Source organism: Phacochoerus africanus, chromosome X (assembly GCF_016906955.1).
Source record: "Phacochoerus africanus isolate WHEZ1 chromosome X, ROS_Pafr_v1, whole genome shotgun sequence".
Lineage (NCBI taxonomy): Eukaryota > Metazoa > Chordata > Mammalia > Artiodactyla > Suidae > Phacochoerus > Phacochoerus africanus.
In genome coordinates, this window is record NC_062560.1 from 124,429,593 (window position 1) to 124,452,194 (window position 22,602).

Sequence of the window (22,602 nt, forward strand, 5' to 3'; positions counted from 1 at the left end):
AATCTAGATCAAGGTGGATACAAGCACGGTGCAGAGGCAGGGGGAGAGTTCCGGTTTGTTCCACTGCGGAGGGTAAAGTGGGAGAGCTGCGAGGAAACGGGTGCACGGGCCCCTGGAGATAGGTGGCCTGTGGTACAGCGCGGGCATACAGTAGGCGCGAAAGAGTAGAGAAATCAACTGTAAAGAAATGAACAAGGGTTTAACACATTTTTTCTTGTTTTGAACGCATGTTAGGTAAAAGTATGACCCTGAATCGAGGGAAGGGAAGTATGTGGGTCAGTGCTGGGTCTGAGGGAGGGCTGACACTTTGAGATGCTGACACAATCCACTGCCCCTCAGAGGACACAGGACGGATCCACAGGGCGGCCCAAAACCTCCTGGGGCGGGGGCGGCGTTAGTCTCACCTTCTGCCGCTAAGGGTCACACAAGCCTGGGTCACCGTGGTCGCCACTGTTACTAGTTCAAAATCTTTCATCTAAGTCTTCACCTTTATTCTTGTCCCCCACTCCAGCTCCAGCTCAATCAGGCTCTGCCCTACTTCAAAACACAACTCCTCCAACCCAAGCCAGCCCGGACTTAGCTAAGAGAATACGCTTGGTGGCTACGGGAGGCCCTTTCCCACGCCTCGGCTTGGCCCCCTAAACGAACGGGTGCTCTGGACCTCGCCGGGCAAGGGGAAGCCGGCCGACCTCGGCCAGCGGGGCGACCTGTCGCCGCCCTTCCCGCCTTCCCGCCCGCCGCCGAGCCCGCGCACGCCCAGCCCGCGCGCCCTACGTTGGGCCCGGCCCCCGGCCGGTCCCCAGCAGCGCGCAGGCGCGCGCTCCTGGGCCCGCGAGGGGAAGAGGGCGGGGCCGAGGGGCCGAACCCGCGGGGGGAGGGGCGGTGTCGGTCACGTGACGCGGTTTCACTGTTTACACGCGGAGCGGCCGGAGCGTTCGGCCTCAGTCAGGCGCTCGGCTCCGTTTCGGTTTCACTTCCGGTGAGGGGCCGCCTCGGAGCGGGCGGTGAGCCGACGGCGAGCGCAGGCGGCGGCGGTGACGGCGGCGCCGCTGCCGGGGGGCGTGCGGCAGCGCGGCGGCGGCGGCGGCGGCGGCGGCGGCTGGGCCTCGAGCGCCCGCAGCCCAGCTCTCGGGGGCGGGCTCCCGGCGCGAGCAGGGCGGACGAGAAGATGGAGGAGCTGGTGGTGGAAGTGCGGGGCTCCAATGGCGCTTTCTACAAGGTACTTGGCTCCAGGGCAGGCCCCATCTTCGCCCTTCTTTCCCTCCCTTTTTTCTTAGCCTCGGCTGGAGGCAGGCCTGGGGCCCGCTTCCCGAGCGCCGCGCCCGGGGACCAGGCGCGCTCGGCGGGATGTTGTTTGGAAGGGAGGAAAGGACCGGACTTAGGGCCTGTAGGGAGCCCCTCGAGCCCCGCTGCCTCTCCTAGGGGAGGCCCCGCGCGCCTGTCGGAATGAGAAGCCGGGCAAGGAAAAGAACGTGTCCTTTCGGGGGCCGAGCCCCGGCAAGGAGAGCTGGGGATGGGCGAGGGCCGACGGCAGATAGGAGATCCGGGCGGGAAGGGCCGGTATCCGCGCCGAAGTGACGGTGACGGCTTATTTCTCTTTTTTTAAATATCCTCTCCCAGTGGGATCCGGGCCTGACGTGTGGGTAGTTGCAGAGGAGCGGGGGGCGCTTCCGTCAAGCCGCCTTCTGCCTTGCAAAGAGGGTTTGCGATCTCCTTTGGCTTCTCTTTTCCGGTCCAGCATTGGGACTTCGGAGAGCTCCACTGTTCTGGGCGAGCGGTGTAAAGAAAGAGTAGTAAGAAGCTGTAGTCGGTACCAAATCACAATGGCAACTGATTTTTAGTGATCTTTCTTTGTGGATTTCAAAAGAGGTTTTAGATTCAAAAGTTTCAGGAAGACCCTGACATATCCGATAATGCATTATAGAAGTTGGTAATCTTGAGTATTCGTGGCCCCCCTTCCCTTTTTATAAATGTGGGCGAATTCAGGAATACAGATGCTTCAGCGTCTAAAAACATTGGCAACTCTGCTTGCTACTTAAGAAAAATTTAACCCTCCGAAGGCCTGGATATATGCCATGAAACTTGAGGAAATTAAGAGTATATCATTGCTGGGGATTTTTTTAAGTAAATAGAAATGATTGTTTTCTGCTCCAAGTACTTGACTATCTTCTCTGAATGTGTAATGTTGCAGTGGACTGTATTGTTGAGGTTTTAAGGAGGCGTGCCAGGTTTTATTGCGGGTCTCTCTTTAAGTTACACCATTGCAAATCAATCAGCTAATATCTTGCATTTTGAAAAGGAGGATTAAAAATATTTTCAAGTGTTGGTAGTGTGTCGATACTTAGTGTAGATCTAGCAATCTGTAAGTTCTCATTTCCTCTTGAATGTCTCTCTATAACTTTTGTAAGCAATGTCCCACCTTACTACAGAATTTCGGCAACAGAAGGTGCATGTAGAAGGAAGCGTGGAAATTAAATATTGCCATTGTCCAAATGCAGTTCTTAAATTTATATAGGATAACACAAACGTTTCAAACAAGCAATAGGAAAATAAACATTAACTATGTGTTTACCAATTTTACGTCGATATTTGGAGATCGATATATTTCGTAAGTGAAAAAAGTAAATAGTTCGATACTTTTAGCAAAATGATAAAACTTTTAGCTGTAAAAGGAAGAAAAAATAACTCACCATTGATGCTCTTAACAGTGTCACCAGTATAAAATTGTTTCACTTGACTCTTGCAGTCCAAATTCTGGTTGCATTTATTTCATTAATCCATAATTTCTGCTGGTTAGTTTGTGTAGAACTGTTCTGTTTCCTAGACTGGTAGTTGTGCTCACTCGATTTGGGGCACTAACTGCAAGAAATGTGAGCAGGGGTAATGGTTGAGCGGTGACAATTAACTTAGATTGGACGCCACTCTTAACTGTCTTGTAGTGGGGTTTGCTTGCTATAGAGGGCAAGTATCACATCCTGGTTTTGAAGGATTTATTGTTCTCTTCCAGCAACCTATGATTTGCTTCTGTGATTTTGCTTGTAAACTGATTGAAGTAAAAGAAATGCCCTCTGTCTCTGCTCTTAACACCCCCCACATTTTTGTTTTTCAATGAAGTTGCTTAATATAAAGGTGAATAAAGGAATGGGTTGTCTCTTACTTAGTCCTTGAGAGGAAATGTGAAATGTGAACAGACATGCAGAGAGATTGGTCTTGTGTTTCATTAAAGTTTTATTTTTTTCAAAAACCTGTATGGTCTGTATTGGTAGAAAAGTGGTTTCTATAATGAAAAAGATCTAAATAAATTCTTATGGGGCTCTTAATGTTGATGTGAATTATAAAAGTAAAGCAAAAGTAAACTGAGTTACTTGTCCAGTGGGATGGGCAGAAAAGATGGGAAAGCCTAATAAAAATGAACTATTATGGAGAATAGTTATGAAAAATCAGGAGCCTGGGTTCATCGGATTGTTTAAAAAGGCTTAAAGACCTAAGCAACTCAAATGCCTTCATTTTAATTGAATTCAGACTTTGATTTGCCAGACAGAACCACCATATTGCCAGGTACAGTTCTTTTATCTTTGGGTCCAAATTTGCAGTATAAACCAAATAGAGTATATGCTGGGAACAGTTGGAATTTTTTTCTCTAAAAAAATTAACTCAAACTTAGGATTCAGAGTTAACAGCCATGAAACCTAAACTCTAAGATTATAACAGCTCATTTCTATGTTTCCCACTGGTGTTTATTCTTAAAAACTTGGAAGTTAGATTTAATAACTGTCAGAGGTACTACTTTTATGCTTAGTTGTTTCTTTGACTTAGAAATGTTCAGACTTAGACAAGGTACAGAGTCTGTTATTTAAGACATGAAGACTCTTGAATTATACCTCACAAATTTTGTACAAATCATTTCCTAAACAACTAATGTTGAAATAAGGTCTTTATTGTAGGGACAGCTGCCTAAAATGTACAATCAAGAGGAAATCTTTTTAATGAAGGCGTTAGTGGCCCAACATGTCTTGTCAGCTACATAGCCTGTAAGAAATCAGCTTTACCACAAATAAATTTGTATAAGGCACTCTTCACATTTTTTTCTAAAGTGCCTCGATCTAACTTTGCATACCACTGTTTTTCCGTACTACTTCGAGGAAGTAGATTGTTCAACTACATTTCTTTCTTCCCAAACAACCTTTTTAGTGTTTAGTGTCTTTGTGGAAGCATCATTATTCTTTCTACTTTGAATGGAGCATTTTCCAGATTCATATTCATGCACTCTGAAAACTTCCAAATTATTAATTGAATGCAGAATTCAGTGGCGTAATAATTGGGTTTCTGATTCCTGCCTGTTATGGGAACATGCTTCCTGTGATGACTGAGATGATGGTTATGGTAACTGTTAACAGGTGCTGAGAGCTTTCTAGGTGCCAGGCACTCTTCTTGTACTTTAGCTCTGTTAATTTATTTAAGCACCTCTCACAATCCTGAGGTACTTCTGTACCCATTTCATGGACGAGAACATAGATATACAGAAAGATGAAGTAAGTGACTTAGTAAGCGTCAGAGCTAGTAAGGGTCAGATTTAGGATTTGAGATCAGGTAGTCTGACTTACTCAAATGACGAAATTTAGCTTGAAGAAATGAATCGGATTTGATTTCCTACCCATTTTAAAAATCTCATTGTAATCTTTGTATTTATTACTGTAACACTGCCTTAGCATTCTATAAGGACAGTTGCAAGGCTATGTTACCATTTTCACCATTGATACAAAGATGTCATGAAATATGCAGCTTATGTATGGGCTCCCTTTTGATTAACTCTTGCACCTTGACATGTTACACTGTAATTCTTCATGTGAGTGCCTGTGAATGAAAGATAAAGCTAGCAATCTTTGATCCTGCTATGAAATTTGCTTTTGTTACATTGGGAGCACCTAAGAACTGAAGCATTCAAAAGTTAGACTGCATATACACAGGAAAATTAATAACCCATTTAATATTATTCTCTCTGAACCTGCGTGTTGTCTTTGGGTCAAGGTGAACTGAATCAGACAGAATGCATTTTTCTGAGAATTTGTGGTAATTGCCCAAGTGAAGTCAGGTGTTCCTGGACATGCACTGTGATTGGAAGAACCGTTGATGAGGTTTATTGTTTTATTGTACTTTTGCCTTTCCGTTGTTCATTCTCCTTCATTATTACGCCCACATTCAAAGGGTGGCAAAGCAGTAACTTGCTTTATATGTGAAGCCTTGGGTTTGAATCGTAGTATATCACGTGTCCTATGTCTTTATCATCTATCGCCTACAGCTCTTCTTTAGGAGGGGTATTTTGCAGTGCTGTTTTCTCTAACGAGACTTCTCATTGTAGTCCGTGTACGGCCTGCAGGGATCATGTAGTAGTTGTGTTCACTGATGCTCAGAAGCCTGTGCTGCAGTTTCTCTTGTGACCAGTGGCTCGGATTTGTGAGAGAGTTTACTAAACTAAGGTGTGAGGTGTAGGGGGGAGGTAAGAGTTTACCTGACTGGAGACGGACGCTCTTTCAGTTTCATCAGTCCTGGTAATGTAATGTTTGAATTAGATATCTCTAGTCATTACACACTTTGGTAAGTATGGTTTTATGATTGCCTCTTTGGCCCAGTTGCCAATAAGTTGGTGGTTCCCATAGTGATTTTTTTTTTTAATTTTCTGTTTATTCCCCCGAAAAGGAGCCTGTCTGTAACTGCACTTTTAGCACTTTTCTCAAACCCCAAAGATAGTCATCACTTTTTTTCTTCTCAAAGTCTAAATAACATCTTAGTATTTTGTATCTTTGAGGAAACACGCTTTTCTTTTTCTATCCTGATTTTTAAATCTTTATTATTATTATTTTTTGGCCACACCCCATGGCATGTAGAAGTTCCCGGGCCAGGGATCAAACCCATGCCACAGCAGTGACAATGCTGGATCCTTAACCCACTAAGCCACAAGGGAACTCCATTTAAATCTTTTTTTAAAGAGTGCTTTGGTGAGATGTAACTTTGTCAAACACAAGAGTGCTTATGGTTCTGCATCTTCTATAAAATATGCCCCTCTCTGCTTTACCTCTCCTTTATTTAGCGTCGGCTGTGTGCCAGGCCTTGTGCTAGGTACTAGACGTGTGATTTCATTATTCACAACAGCCTTAGAAGGCAAGTCCAGTTCCTGTATCCATTCCTTACTTGCAGACAAGGAACCTGAGGCCCAGAGACCACTTCTTGGAGAGTCTCACAGCTATTATGTTGTAGAATCAAGGTTTTGAACTTAGCCCTCATTCACAGCAAAACTCTTTGCCGCTGAATCTGCTGACTCTTTTAAGAACCCTAGCTTTTTTTTCCCACTCCCATGCAGCTTCCTTCATGTATTCATGCAGTTGCCTTCTTTGGTTACCCCTCAGGAATCCTCTGAACCTGTCTTCTCATCAACTTTGCTTGATGTAGATAAATAAGAGATCATAACAAAATGTACTTTTCCACATTGGTGGGGTCGGGGGAGGGGAGTGATAGTGCTCAGGGGGTGGCCAGGGAAGGGAAGGGGATGAGTGTTGAGGTGTAAGTGAGGGTCAGGGCCAAAAGCGGGGGTTATTAGAAAAAGTATTATGAAAAGCAAAAAGATGGGACCTTTGTTAGAAGTAACAGTTTAGCAGAAGGCCTTAGAAGGCTTTTGTCCCTGGCGAGAATGCAGGCCCGAGGCAACCTGTGAATTTCTTTTAATCCACTTATTATAGCAGCAACAAGAAGGTATTTCATGCCTTCTGTATTCACTTAATACGCAAACACTGACTAAAATGACTGGTTTTGGAACAGTCATGCAAATATCCATATACAGATAAAGCTCATTAACTTCGAGGCAGTGGCTCTGGCAGGCTGTGACGATTACTCAAACCATTTCTGACACTCCATCCAGAATTGTTTGCTGTCTGTGAAAGCTTTTTTTTTTAAATATGGTCACAACAGTTGCATATCTTCCTCTATTGAGGGAATGTTTAATTTTAGGAAATAGGCAAATGTGGTGAATGAGTATGATTAAACTGTGCGATAACTTTGTGGCAAATAGAAAAAAATTAAAATATAGCAATGAAGTAATGAGACTAACTTCTAGAGTGCTTTCAAGGTGGGTTCGAAAACAGTTCCCATCATTTGTAAATGTTCTAAATCACTGTGGCTCAGTGGCACTTTCTGTGATGATGGAAGTGAGATCTCTACCTGTGCTGTGTCCCCTACAGTAGGTACTCAGCCACTTGAAATGTGGCCCAGTCTGACTCAAAGACTGAGTTTTAATTTTATTTAATTGTAATTAATTAAATGTACATATTCACATCTGACCAGCAGCTTCTGTGGTGAACAGCAGCGCAGTTTTAGACAAAGGCAATGGTATTGGAAAGATCCCTAATTTAGTGAGAATAGTTTTCACCCAGCTGTTTACTTAGCTGACTAAAGGACTTATGTTTGTAGCACATAATACGCAGTAGGGGACTAATATTAATTACTGCCAAGACATGAAACATAAAACTTTAGACGAGGATGAAGACAGAAGCAATGACAAGTTTTGGAAAATAAGAGATTAGCTTCTAATAGCAGTCCCACCCTCAAAAAGCAGATCGTTAATTTGCCACCCTGTAAAGACAAGGGAGAAAGTGGTGGGAGGAAGGTGTCTTTTCTCCCATTCGCCATAGTTTGTGGGACTTACTTTATAAAGGTAAATAAACATCTAGTATCTCTGACTGTAAATCAAAATCAAGCCTTTCTGTTGCTGAAGTAATAGTGAGGCAAACAACCCCTCGGAGCACTGGGGCGCCAACCCTTATGAAATCTAGTATATTCTAAAATATCATGGTCAGGATTAAACCAGAGTTCTCAGGATACTCTGTAGAAGATGTTTATGATTTAAATATAGCTGAGGAAAAATAAGCCAGATCAAAATGCTAGGAAGAAAATGTAGACCCCCCCCCCCTTGCCCCCGCTTTAAAACCAACAATTGTAAAGATACAGGCTTAATTTAGGAATAATAGTTTAGCCATCTTGGGTATAGCAGAACACCTGGATTCCATTAGAGTCCGTCTTGATCTTACAAACTTTCTTTTAGCATAGCTTTGCTTTTATTCTTTTACGCATAATTGCAGAAGTTTCATGTGTCTGTTCAGCTTCCATGTACAGTCAGCCCTTGAACATGGAGGTTAGGGGGTACCAACCCCCTGCACAGTCTGCCCCAAAAACAAAGGAATTGATAAATGACTCACCCCAAAGCAGGAAGATGAAAGAGTTTGGATAGAATCAGGACTCAAACTCTAGTTCTTTTTGATTCCACATATTGTGATCTTTAATTAAACACAGACTTTTCCCCACACTTAGTTAATTTAAAAATCTGTAAAATGAAAATATAGATACTATACATACTGAAAAAAAATCCACGTTTAAGTGGATCCTTGCAGTTCAAATCCATGTTGTTCAAGGGTCAACTGTAAATGTTTCCCAGGGTCCTGCTGATTAATCCTTGGCTGATAATATTTTGATTTGATATTTGGGGAAGTTTCAGCTTTTAAAAAATGCTTCAGCTTCTGGCCTTTGAAGATGTATTTGTTTCCCAAGACATTTGCACTGAAGATTTATTTAACACATTTATTGGGGATCTACTCTATACCAGAAATTGTGGCAGTTTTTTGTTTGTTTGTTTGTTTGTTTGTTTTTACTAAGGAAACAGAAGCTAAAGAATGGTCTTAATTTGAACTAGGTATATCTTCCCAATATCTGAAACCATGAGAATTTGCTACTGTATTTTCTTCCAAGTTTCTTTCTGTAGTTCGAGCTCTTACATTTATGTCTCTGATGCATTTTTAGTTGATTTTTTGTATGTGATATAAGGCAAGGACAAAATTTATTCTTTTGCATGTGGATATCCAGTTGTCCCAGTACCATTTGGGTTGAAAACACGATTCTTTTTCCCCATTAAATTCTCTTGGCTTCCTTATCCACAGAGGATTTCTTTCTGTCACACCTCAAGCTTTTTCTCCAGGTCTAAGCCTTTGTTCCTACTGCCCATGTGGCCTGCTGTGCCTCCCCAAATTCCACTCCCTAAGTTGGATAGGAACCTCACCTTCTTCAGTTTGTCTCATATAGCACCACTGCAGCCACACACCTACCTTTCTTCCAAGGCTAGGATAGGAACCCCTTAGGCAGCGATCCATGATAATAACTATTCATTTAGTCCTTGGTAGGTACTCTGAAATTCACTGGTAAATAAAAGACGACCTGTATTGACCGTCCTTAGGAAGCTTACCGTTGGTGGGAAAATGGGCGATAATACTATAGCGGGCGTAAGTTTATAGTGAAGATACTAATAGGATGCTCTAAGAATGCCCAGGATGGAATTTAGCCTGGTCTCTGGGTTTTCCCATAGGAGGTGACATCTGAACTGCATTTGAAATCTAAAAGACCAGTAGGAGATAGCTAGGTGAGAAGAGGGGAAGGACAGTAGGAAAGAAGGAACAGTAGTACAGACAGAGGCCCATCTAGTTTAAGCACTGCTGGATCAACCTCCAAGGATGTGAAAGATGACACTTGGAGAGGTGAGCAGAGGGGCCAGGCCACGAAGGGCCTTTTGCATAATCCTGCAGACAGGGAAAAAGCATGAAAGGACAGAAACATGTATAGAACAAATTTGGGTAAGAAGCTTAAATCTCTCAAGACATTTTAGAACGATTTAAGATATAAAGCCCCTTGGGTTTCTTTTTGCTTTATGGTACTCCTCTAATTGTTAAAAACAAAACCTCCTCTCCTGCACCTTTTTAAAAACTTAATTTTATGGAATTACGGAGAGCATGCTGATTAAAGAATTCTTGATAATTAGCTATTACTTTTGTTATGTCTTTCTGCAGATTATTAGCAGTTGCGTCATCAGATTTAAAAGATTTAAACCTCTGTACTTTATATTACTGTTTTTTTCTCCAAGTGCCTGTGAGATTGAGAATTTAATTAAACCTGGTACTTGGGCTTTTTAGTGGTATTAGCAACATATTGTTGTTAAAGAGATCTTAGTGTACTTGTGTATACATAGTTTTGAGATTATATTTATTTACTATTGTATTCTCCTAAAATTGTATTAAAGAGAAAACAATAGATTATAGCAGATCTATACGCCTGGCATATAGCTCTGGAACAAGTTTCTTAGTTTCCGATCATCCTAGCCTGAAGTATACCTTCAGGTCTGCACTCAGCACCTTGCATTGTAATGTTCAATTGACTTGTCCGTCTTTGTCCTATTGGATGCCGAACTCTGGAGCAATTTTAACAAATTGGTTTTCCTAGGGCCTAGCACATAGTAGGTATCTAAATGTAGATGTGATTCATGAATGAGTGAGCCTCACAAAGTGACAGACTTTCATGTGAAGCTCCATTCTGTTCTTGAACATAAGATGTTTGGTATCTCTGTAAAATGTAACTAAAAACAAAAATGATGTTTAAGCCTAGAAGCTAATTTAATTGTGGTGTTATTTTCTTCTAGGCGTTTGTAAAGGATGTTCATGAAGATTCAATAACAGTGGCGTTTGAAAACAAGTAAGTGTCATTATATAATTTTAATATTCGGGTCCTTTAATATTTTATGGCGATTTTTCTTTTTACTCATTGTAAGAATTCAAGTCCAGTTTGAGTGTTTTTCAGGAATGGATCTTCATGTTACTGACCAGGAAGTTCCTGTACAACTCAGTACTAAACCAATGGAATGACTCTTCCTGCCAATGACCTCAGAGAGCCCTTTTGTATAATCTAGATCCTTACATCTCAGTCCCCTTGAATGTGAAGAAAGAAACCAGATTCTTCTGTATTAGTAGCTGAGAGTTTGAGTAGGAATATTTGTAAATGTTAAAAGATGAAAATGAATAGGTTCATGGGTATTGGGAAAGTTGATAGGAGTTTTGTAATGTTAAATCTAAAATTGATGGTTTTACTTGTCCAGTATATTTTATTGGAAATTTTTGTGTTCACCCATTAACATTTTATATCCGTTGCATATATTTATAATCATTAATAGCAATAACTGATCTTTTCTGTTTTCTTCTGCTAGATGAGTAAATACAAATACGTACAGGCCTAGAAACAGCTATATGAAAACATCAGTAGTATAGATGTTAACATTTTATTGGGGGAGACTAGTCTCTTTAAGTTTTTTGAATTCTAATAATGTCTGTTTTCAGAGTAGCCATTCAAGATTCTACAGCACGCATAAACTCCTTAGCCAAAGTGTAGATGTGGTCATGATCTTATAATTTTACTGAACTCTGAGGGATGGTCAAGAATTATGTTTTGGCTTTTATTTACCAAGAGAAATTAATAGTTTATCAAAAAAAGATCGCAGATCTATAGAGAGAAAAAATGTCTTAGTGGATGCTTAGGGCTGGTGGGGGATGGAGACCCATAGCTAAAGAATGTGGGATTTTGAAATGATGAAACAGTTCTAAAATCGACTGGTAATGGCTACACATATCTGTGAATATACTTAAAACCACTGATTTGTACATACACTTAAATGGATGAGTTATATGGTTATGTGAATTATATCTCAATAAATCTGTTAAAATATGGTATCTGACCCAGATGTGCTATAATTAGAATGTTAGCAGCATCTTTTAGCTACCAGCAGGACAAAGTACAGTTGATCCTTGAACAGCATGAGTTTGAACTGCTCAAGACCATCTATATGTGGATTCTTTTCAATGGCAGATATTACACTACTGCACGATCCAGGGTGGGTGGAATTCATGATGCAAACCACGGGCACAGAAACTGTGGATACGGAGAGCTGAGTATAAGTTACTCATGAATTTTTGGCTGTGCAGAGGGTCAGCATCCCTAACCCCTGAGTTGTTCAGGGCTCAACTGTAGTATTCCCAGATGCCTGAAACACACTTAGGGGGATAGAGGACAGAGATCAAAGGATTTAGAGTATCCGACCCTTTTCTTAGCTCTAGACAAATAGTTTCAGTCTAAAATACAAGTTTGGATAATAGAATACCTTTCTCTGAATACGTAAGAGCCAAAAGTTCCAAAATCAGCCGCTTTGCATGATCATCCAGGCATCATACACTAGATAATAGCATCACACCTTTAACACAGGAATCTTTGATAACTTGGAAAATAATTTTTTTTCTTGTACTTATACTCTTATCTGCTTCCTTCCATCACTTGGTAAACACTGTTTCCCACGAAGGGAGAATTATCTTTATTTGCCACTCTTAGTTTGTCCTGTAGTCCTTAATCTAAAGTATTAAGCAAACACTCATTTCCTCTATGCATTTACGAATGTGTCTAGTTTCACTTCTCTTTTGTTTTCAATCTGATTTCTGCTATAAACTTAAAATATTCTGTCTTTGGAACTCCTGATTCTCTTCTGTACCATAGCTGTGTACAAATTTCTCTTCAAGCTATGTCATCCTGGGAATTTGAAAAAGAATCATCTTTTTCCTTGTGTTTGTGGCGTGTATATGAGATTCATTCTGGGTTTGAGCAAGCCACCAGGATTTGATAGGTCCCTACCAAAGCAGTCTCTTTCCACTTCCTTGTTTGCCTTTTGTTTTTCTTTTTTAAAAAAACAAAAAAAGCTGACGTTTTGTAAAACTTCAAACTACCTTCACCCTTTCTTTTCAATGATAAACAACTGTAATACCACATTATTTTAGATGCTTTCTTTTTACCTTCCATATTTCACATTTTTTAAATAAATAATTTTAATTTTTATCTCCGTATACTTAACACTTAAATAATTCTTGATTTACAAATCAAATTTAGCGGTGAATGTAAAATGTGTTAAGTTACTCATTTCAGTAAGTGTATATATGTATTTTGTCTTTTTAGGGCCGCACCCACAGCATATGGAGGTTGCCAGGCTAGGGGTTGAGTCGGAGCTGTAGCCACCATCCTACGCGACAGCCACAGCCACGCCAGATCCGAGCCACGTCTGTGACCTACACCACAGCTCACTGCAACGCTGGATCCTTGACCCACTGAGCAAGGCCAGGGATCAGCCTGCGTCCTAATGAATACTAGCCGGGTTCGTTAACCACTGAGCCACGACGGGAACTCCTCAGTAAGTATATTTTTTTAAAAAACATTTCTGAAGACAATTTTTTAAAAAGTTATATTTTTAAGGGTATATAATAATCCGGAGAAAGGGTTTAGGCCTCAATCAGATTGCCACAAATTCTGACTTACCTACCCTGCTGTCTTAGATAATAGCTCTTAAAAAAAATGGCACTTTTTGCGATAGGATTTTACTAAGAAAGCCCTTTAGGAGGAAACCCAGAAGTGACTTCTCTAGCAGTAGTGTTTTTGCAAAGTTTATCTTTTAATATTTTACATCATTGTGGATATAAAATAATTTGGTGTTTTTCAAAGTTCCATATAGTTTTAAATTAAAAAGCGTAGGCAACTTACTGAACTCCCATAGGCTTTCTCCAGCGGGTTTCTGTGGTTTAGGAGACCCCACCAGGCCAGCGCATATGCTGCTACGTCATACCGATCAGCAGCCGGCTATCCATGGCAAGAGTTGACCACCTCGCGGGATCTAAAATTTAAAGGGGGAAAAGTGAGTTGTGAATTGCTAATGTGCTGACTGCCCCATTTTGCTTGGGAATTAGAGGGCATTCAGGACCAGTTTCTGTGGTCGTTGGAATGTGGTTAAAATTCCTTTGCAAGTGGAAGTATGGTGGTGACGTTACTAACCCTTACTGACACTAACGTATTTAATTTAAGCATCAAAGGAAATTGCTGTTGTGGCTTTAAGTTTAGAACTCTTAGAGGTTTAAGTTATTGGAGGAAGGACTTATTTGGAAAATTGTGATGTCGATCTGTTGTGTTTAGATAAATATTCCAAATAGAACTATAGGACTGCTATGCTGCATGCAGACTTTGTTGAAATGTCTCTATTTTGCTGTTATGTCCCACTCAGCAAAACACTGACAGTTTTTAAGCATTTGCTTCTTTAAACTAGAAAAACAGAGGGTCACACTTAACCAAAATCATGGTCATTGTTTCTGTTAAACCGTAAAGCATGTTAAATAATTGCATTTGCTTATTTGCAGCTGGCAGCCAGAGAGGCAGATTCCATTCCATGATGTGAGATTCCCACCACCTGTAGGTTATAATAAAGATATAAATGAAAGCGACGAAGTTGAGGTAAGTTTCTCCTGCCATCGAGTTATTAAACACTGAAGAAGTGCGAGCATTTAATTTGCCTGTGCCTTTGGTATCCATTGTCTCTAACACTTTTTAACCTACCTCGAGAATTATACCTGTGATGCAGATATACTTTTGACTGACCCATCGTAAAAATGATATGAAATAATATGTTATTGGTGCTTAAATGTGGCTGCCTGAGCAGCACTCAGGGAACGACTTGAACGTCACTCGTGATTTCCTTTGCCCAGTAGTACTTCTGTCCCCTCTTCCCTCAATCTCTGAATCTTCCACTTGAATGGCATGTTGTTAGTTTACAGCTGTTACCCCATTGTAAGCAAAATGGGTTAGGAAACAATCATGACTTAGAGTAGAGCAGCATCCTAGAATTTTTTTAAGTAGCAGTAAATATTCCTGGGATATTTTTAAAAACTCATCTATGAGTTTTAGTACGTACACGTACAGGTAAAATATCTTTTTGCAGGAGAAGCTGTGCACCATCTGCTGATGTGCCATTGATGTCTTTGACTAAAAGGTGCTCTGGAGATGTAACACATTAACAAAAACACTGTGCTTTTGATTTTCTCTAGCTGCTGAAAATTGTTGTGGGACCTAAGGCACTTGGAGTCTGCCTTGTGTTGTAGTTGATTTGTATGGTATCCTGTCTTCCCCCTTCACATACTCCATTTTAAGCTTCTTGTCTTCTCCCTGGTGCCAGTTGCAGTTTCATGAGTATTTGTAGTCTGAAGGAAGCAGCTAAGTAGCCATTTGTACAGGTCAGGTAAGCTGTCCTAGGTCTTTAAATTACTTCCTGTGCCAGGTACACATGGCGCTGTGAAACAGAAGAGTCCCCAGCCTTTGATGAGGTCACATTCTAGTGCAGATAGCTAATTTCATGGCAGCTGTGCATAAGTCCTAGGAAGAAAAAAGAGGATGGGAGGTGATATAGGGGCAGGAGTGCTATTTTAGAGAGTGCCAGAGAAGATCTCTGGGATGTCTGGGCCTGTGTTCTTTTCTCTATAGTTTCATTTTGTTTTATTTAAAAAATTTTTATTGTAGCTGATTTACAGTGTTCTGTCAATTTCTGCTGTACAGCAAAGTGACCCAGTTACACATATACATACGTTGTTTTTCTCACATTATCCTCCATCATGTTCCATCACAAGTGACTAATATGGTTCTCTGTGCTACACAGCAGGATCTCATTGCTTATCCACTCCAAGTGCAATAGTTTGCTTCTACTGACCCCAAGCTCCCCATCCACCCCACTCCCTCCCCCTGCCCCTCAGCAACCACAAGTCTGTTTTCCAAGTCCATGAGTTTCTTTTCTGTGGAAAGGTTCGTTTGTGCCATATATTAGATGCCAGATATAAGTGATATATCACATGGTATTTGTCTTTCTCTTTCTTTTCTTTTTTTTTTGTCTTTTTTTTTTTTGTTGTTGTTGTTGTTGCTATTTCTTGGGCCGCTCCTGCGGCATATGGAGGTTCCCAGGCTAGGGGTTGAATCGGAGCTGTAGCCACCGGCCTACGCCAGAGCCACAGCAACGCGGGATCCGAGCCGCGTCTGCAACCTACACTGCAGCTCACGGCAACGCCAGATCGTTAACCCACTGAGCAAGGGCAGGGACCGAACCCGCAACCTCATGGTTCCTAGTCGGATTCGTTAACCACTGCGCCACGACGGGAACTCCATGTCTTTCTCTTTCTGACTTAATTCACTTAGTATGAGTCTCTAGTTCCACCCATGGTGCTGCAAATGGCTTTATTTCATTCTTTTTTATGACTGACTAGTATTCCATTGTGCATGTGGACCACACCTTCTTAATCCATTCATCTGTTGATGGACATTTAGGTTGTTTCCATGTCTTGGCTCCTGTGAACAGTGCTGCAGTGAACATATGGGTGCATGTATCTTTTTCAATGAACATTGTTTTTTTTTTTTGGTTTTTATTTTTTTGTCTTTTTGCCTTCTCTTGAGCCGCTCCCACGGCATAAGGAGATTCCCAGGCTAGGGGTCGAATCAGAGCTGCGGCCACCGGCCTACGCCCAAGCCACAGCAACTCGGGATCCGAGCCGCGTCTGCGACCTACACCACAGCTCACGGCAACGCCGGATCCTTAACCCACTGAGCAAGGGCAGGGACCGAACCTGCAACCCCATGGTTCCCAGTTGGATTCGTTAACCACTGCGCCATGACGGGAACTCCTCAATGAGCGTTTTGTCTGGATATATGCCCCAAAGTGGGATTGCTGAATCATATGGTAGTTCTATATTTAGTTTTCTGAGGTACCTCCATGCTGTTTTCCATAGCAGTTGTACCACCAACAGTGTAGGAGTCTGTATAATTTTAAAGTAGGTATAGAATGGTTTTATTTATTTACCAAAAATTTACTCAGTACTTATCAGGTGAAAGGGACTGGGCTTGGTTTTGTGAGGGGTCCTAGGAGGGACACAACTTCTGTCTGTGCCTGAGGACCTTTTGCAGTTCACTCCCCCAGGAGACTGCAAACTTCCTGAAGTTAATCAAGGACCAGGACTTGTGGCCTGTCTGTATCACAAGTCCTCATAATAGCATTTGGATGGATAAAGGGGACCATTTTTTTTCCTCTCAACTGAGTCAGGTGGCAAACCAGTGAGATGCTGTTGCTACAGTGACCTCACTAATGGTTAACACATAACTGAGGTTATCACTGGCTAGAGCAGAGCTGAAAGGAATTGATGATTACAGGAGAGAAATGTAGTTTAAGTCTAGTTGTATTTAGTCACTGTACTGTATAACCATTACCCTTAGGTCTTTGGGTCTGTCTATACCAGGAATGTTCATAATAGTGGTGGATAAAGGGGACTTTCCCCCCAACTTTAGTCACGTGACAGATGGGACCCAATGAAACACTCTTGCCAGGATGACCTCATTGCATTACATAACAATTAACAAATAACGGAGATTATTTCTATGGCTAAAGCAGAGGTGTACAGAAGTGGTGGGGGCAAGAGGGAAAGGTAGGCCAAGTTAAGTTGTATTTTGTCACCACACTGTCTAACTATTGGCTTCAGTAGTAAAAGCGAGATGGGAGTTGGAGCCTTGAGTGATTTGCCTTCTCTCCTGTCCTCTCCTCCCCATCCACCTTGCTCTCCCTCCGTCTTCTTTCTGCTTCTGAGTATGTGTCTGTCTCTCCATCTGCTTCTGAGTATCTGTGTTGTCTCTTTTCCTGTTACCTTTGATTTGCCAATATCTCACAAAAGGTTCCATGCTGCACACTTTGAAGGGGTCGCCAGAGAGATCACTTTAGAAGAACTGATCCACAGCGTGTAGGGCAGGAAGGTGGTATCCGAAGGCTTGCCAGCGTGGAGTTGTCCATTTCAGTGAGGAGGGGACAGGAGACCAGAGAGTGACCAAGGATTTATCTGTTGAGTTCCCAGGAGACAGAAATGCCAGAGTGGTATTCTTAATGGGCTGGGTAGTCAGTGGCCTTAGCCATTAGTGATCATGCAGTCAGGCAGTAGGCTGGGAACAGTGACTTCCAGTCTGTTATGTGCTTGTTAGAGTAAAACAAAAACAAGTTTGTCTACATTTTTAAGATACATTTTCATAGCTCACAAGGTATCCAAGGAAAGTATGCACAGGTTTAGGAATGGTCAGCTTTTCTTGAGCATTCGCATTCAGAGTACTGACCGTCACTGAGGTAGCACAGAGAAATAGGAAAGCACTTTTACAGGGCTCTCCCCGGTAATCAGGGAGTTGCTGAGTGTGTGTGTGTGTGTGTGTCTGTCTGTCTAGAAGTACGGGTGCATTCTGCTTTACAGTATAGAGCATGTGGGTTTGGAAGATACCTAAGGTCATTTTAAGAAATTTTCCTTGATGTCTGATAATTTGTAGATTTTTGAATGATGTTAATCATGAAATATTCTATGTTGTAATTTTTGTGTAGGTTTATTCCAGAGCAAATGAAAAAGAGCCTTGCTGTTGGTGGTTAGCTAAAGTGAGGATGATAAAGGGTGAGGTAGGAAAATGCCTATTTAAATTCTTTTTCATATGCTATTTCCCTTTTCTAAAGCCAGGTATACTGCATTTCAGTCTGGATTTCTATGTTTAAGTAACATCTTACTTGAGTCATTTTATTAAAATGATTACATGTTTAGTCCATTTGATGTATTGCATTTAGGTGATCAGTTTTTTTTTCCCCTCTGGAGAATTTAGAAATAACGAAATAGGTATAGCTTCTTATTCTTACTGTAAGCGCTATGACCAGGAATGACTTGCACTTATTTCTCGCAGTTTTACGTGATAGAATATGCAGCATGTGACGCTACATACAATGAAATTGTCACAATTGAACGTTTACGATCGGTTAATCCCAACAAACCTGCCACAAAAGATACTTTCCATAAAATCAAACTGGATGTGCCCGAAGATTTACGACAAATGTAAGTTGGCTGAGAACCTAAAGATGCTATGCAATTTATTTAAAAAATATAATTTTAAAACAATAGCAATTAAATTTGTAAATTCAGTGGAACTTTGGCAAAATGGTTTGCGAAAATAGTGGGGGAAAAAAACGTATTTAGCTTTTTCCAGTTATGTGATCAAGCCAGCATTCCACCTATTTAAACTTCCTTGGCTAGATCCATGGCTAATGTACCTTTGTTTTCTTAAATAAGCATTGTTCATAGAATTTTAAGATTTTAAAACTGATTAATACAGATATTGTATCCTAAGTCACCAATCCATATTTCTTCCCCTTTAGCTAGTATTTTCAGATAAATATGTAACAAGTAGAGCTAAAGCAGATTTAAAAGGTCATCTGTCTTATAATCCTTGAACTGAAATAATGCGTAAAGACGTTTTGGAGCAGAGATTCCTTTTTAAAGATTTCGTCCAGAGCTTGTATTAAGTTTGATTTGGACATGTCACTGTTTAGAGAAATATTACATAGAAATCCTGCTTCTTAATTATAGAGATTGCGTATGTATGTTTGTGCCTTCTGATTTATAGCCATGTCCTTTTCTCTCCCTTAAATCGGTCAGCAGTTTTTCATTAGATGAGAAACAACAGAACAAAATTGGGTGCCCTGTAGCTATCCCCAAAAGTTCTCAGCATTGCCTCAAGAAAATTAGTGACCTACCTGTTACTCAATCAGGAAGCCTGCAGAGGAGAGTGGCCACCCCCCAGAGCTGTCACCTTTGGTAACCTAAGACCATCACCAGTAATCCCCTAAGAACAGAAATGGTTTTTTCCTTTCTCTATAATCTATATTGCTTGTTTGGGCTGAGTATTTCAGAGAGGTACAGCAAAAGAACTCAACTTTTACATGTGGATATAGCGTATTTTGCATTAATCAAGTTTAATAAGAGTCAACAGTTTTACTTGGAGCAAAGGTCTGTGTATATTTGTACCAGTAGTTGGTAATCATTCATCTTAACTTCACAATGGATATTCTTTTTATTCCTAGGTGTGCCAAAGAATCGGCACATAAGGACTTTAAAAAGGCAGTTGGTGCCTTTTCTGTAACTTATGATCCAGAAGGTTATCAGCTCGTCATTTTGGTGAGTGTTTTTGAGTGGTCTACCTCGGTGTATTTCATTTAGGGCATTTGCTTTGATAGTGATGGTATTGATTTATACCCTTTAGTCTATCAATGAAGTGACCTCGAAGCGAGCACACATGTTGATTGACATGCACTTTCGGAGTCTGCGCACTAAGCTGTCTCTGATACTGAGAAATGAAGAAGCCAGTAAGCAGCTAGAGGTATGTGGCTTTCCCTAGTGCTACTTGTAAGACTATCTAGAAGTGATAACTGTGTGGTTATAAAACTTGAATGTGGGCAGCTTGTCCTTTATTTACTGTTTCTTAGCAATTCATTATATTCTGTATTTTGAAAAATTAAATTGTACAAAGCATAATCATACTAAAGTTTTGTGCCTGAGGTTTCAGAATTAGCAGCAGTTTATGTATGTTAAGGAACTTCTGGCCAACTCACTTTTTACCAGAAGTTCATCAATGCTGCTAATAAAATGAAGCAGTGCTTCTTCCGTAAAACATGTTATCATTAAAGTACTAGAGAGTATTTAAATATCTAATCATATTCCTTTCATTATGTATGTTTATCTCTGTTTAAAAGGGTATAGAACTTCTTCATTCTAATTGGTTGTCACTCTTTAAAACTCCTGTCTTCAGATTCCTGCCAGAGGCTATTTCCCTAACTTACTATTTCGTCTCTTAAGGTGCATTTTATCTACTTTTATTAATCCTCCAATAATTTCCATCACCATACATTTATTTTCATTGATAACTATTTAGTACTTCCATCCATTGCCGTAGAAATTAAATGGATTTTAGTTTAATGTGCCAACACAAGTATATTGCTCTCAGATTCCGGAGTTCTTCATCATTATTCATTTCATTAGAGGGAAAACACCATGCAGTTGAAATAGTAAAGGAGAAAAGGAGTTCCTTCCCAACTGAATTTTAAAAAGAAAAGGTGACCTACTACTAAGGGCTGTATTTTTGTAAAACCCTGTGAAACTTGCCACCTTCCAACTTAATATGTGATTGCTGAACTCTTAGCAGGAGAGGAGACATTCACATCTCCTTTTGCTATATCTCCTTTTGCTCCTTTGTTTTCCTTATGGCCATGGAGGTCTGTTGAATTGGTTTTTACTCTCATTCTTTCTTGATGTCCCTGTGTTCAGCAGTTTGTGGTTTCTTTAGTGATTCTCTCATAACTTTTAGGCCAGAACAGCCTCCTTACTCTCATTGTGAGTATTATGGAAATATACTCATTTACCTCTTTTTGAACATCTAATGCTTCTTAAATCTATTAACGTACCCTTGGCTTATCATTGACCAGTGAATTATCAATGAAAAGAATGAACCAGGTCTCAAAAAACACGACCTCTTGATAAGTCTCAGGAATATTTGATACATTTTGTTTCTCTAATCTGCAAAAAAGGTATTATACTTTTAAAATTGTTTACAGTAGTTACACTCATTCATTCAAATTATCAGGTATGTTAATGAGAAACTAGTGTGCATGCCTCTCTCTCGTCACTACTAATATTAAAGAGATCTGCATATTCAGAAAAGAAATTTCCATTTTTCAACATGAGCCACTAATATGTTTGGTTTTCATTAATGGCATGCTAGAACTAAACATTAAATTTTGATAATACTATTTAAAGAGCGTGATTATCCACAAGTTTGAGGTGTCAGTATAACCTAGTTCAGTCATTGCTGAATATTTGAAAGAATTCATCATACTTGTGGATCCAGATCACGAGGTCTTACAGACTCTGATCTCATTTTAGGTTGTAGACACATATGTAAGTTGTAAATCTTTGACACTCTGTAATCACTCAGTTTAATTACTGTAGCAATAATTTTTCTGATTTCTTTACTTGGGTTGGGGGTGGGAGGGAGGGTGTGTTTTTAATGTTATCACCTCGTTAGAGAGATGTCTAGACCACGGTATCTAGTGATAAAAGTTATGTAAAGGGCACTGTTTCTAGGGGAAGATATATACGCACATGCACCTGCATATCCTTTAATAAAAATGAAATGAATACAACTTTCTGTAAAGATGGTATTTAACATTTCTTTAACTTAATTAATATGGAGTCTGTCAGACCCAGTGAGCTGGTTGTTATTTGGGAACATTTGATCTGCTTCTTAATTATTACATTGATGTCATTGGTAAACTAAGGCAACCTTGCAAATAGGTTTTCAGAAGTTACCTTGGAAAATTGTCAACAAGCCCTTTCCTATTAACAAAAATATATCAAATGGCATAGACCTTCAGTAACCTAAAAAGTATTGCTGTTGTGCGAAATATTTTCTGAGACCTGTTAGTTTCCAACTGAAACTAATTATAGGCCCCTGATATACAGGGTCAAGATCATTTACATGGCTGACCTAAATACAGTTGTCTTAGGAGTTGATAAAGCATACTAATCAGATGTGCATTTCTCTTCAGAGTTCAAGGCAACTTGCCTCAAGGTTTCATGAACAGTTTATCGTACGAGAAGATCTGATGGGTCTAGCTATTGGTACTCATGGTGCTAATATTCAGCAAGCTAGGAAGGTACCTGGGGTCACTGCTATCGATCTTGATGAAGATACCTGCACGTTTCATATTTATGGAGAGGTAAATAGTTTACTAACTAAATAGGTTTTTTTTTTTTTTTCCTAAAAAGAAAACAGGATTTCAGATGGCTCATCTTTTGTTGCTTTAAATCTTTTAACTGTTAGGATCAGGATGCAGTGAAAAAGGCTCGAAGCTTTCTTGAATTTGCCGAAGATGTCATACAAGTTCCAAGGAACTTAGTAGGTGAGTCAGAGATCGATATTGACACGCACTGCAAAACAAGTTAGATAAACAACTTATTCATACTGATAGAATTCCATTTTCACTCACTTGTGGAGTCTTTA

The 22,602-nt window shown here is 40.4% G+C and overlaps 1 protein-coding gene across 13 annotated transcripts in view; it reads left to right on the forward strand.

Moving 5' to 3' along the window:
• Window positions 1–913: 913 nt before the first annotated feature.
• FMR1 (fragile X messenger ribonucleoprotein 1) overlaps window positions 914–22,602 on the forward strand; it is a 39,340-nt gene continuing 17,651 nt past the window's right edge. For 11 of the 13 annotated variants that reach the window (XM_047764313.1, XM_047764312.1, XM_047764316.1 and 8 more), the window contains exons 1-9: window positions 1,090–1,219; window positions 10,508–10,560; window positions 14,082–14,175; window positions 18,107–18,178; window positions 18,454–18,602; window positions 19,628–19,721; window positions 19,807–19,923; window positions 22,148–22,318; window positions 22,423–22,501. In XM_047764313.1, coding sequence (XP_047620269.1) covers window positions 1,169–1,219; window positions 10,508–10,560; window positions 14,082–14,175; window positions 18,107–18,178; window positions 18,454–18,602; window positions 19,628–19,721; window positions 19,807–19,923; window positions 22,148–22,318; window positions 22,423–22,501 — 880 coding nt within the window. In that variant the 5' untranslated portion in view covers window positions 1,090–1,168. Of the gene's footprint in view, window positions 1,220–10,507; window positions 10,561–13,124; window positions 13,586–14,081; window positions 14,176–18,106; window positions 18,179–18,453; window positions 18,603–19,627; window positions 19,722–19,806; window positions 19,924–22,147; window positions 22,319–22,422; window positions 22,502–22,602 lie in introns of those variants that run through there. The other 2 variants (XM_047764310.1, XM_047764323.1) reach the window with 2 other exon arrangements.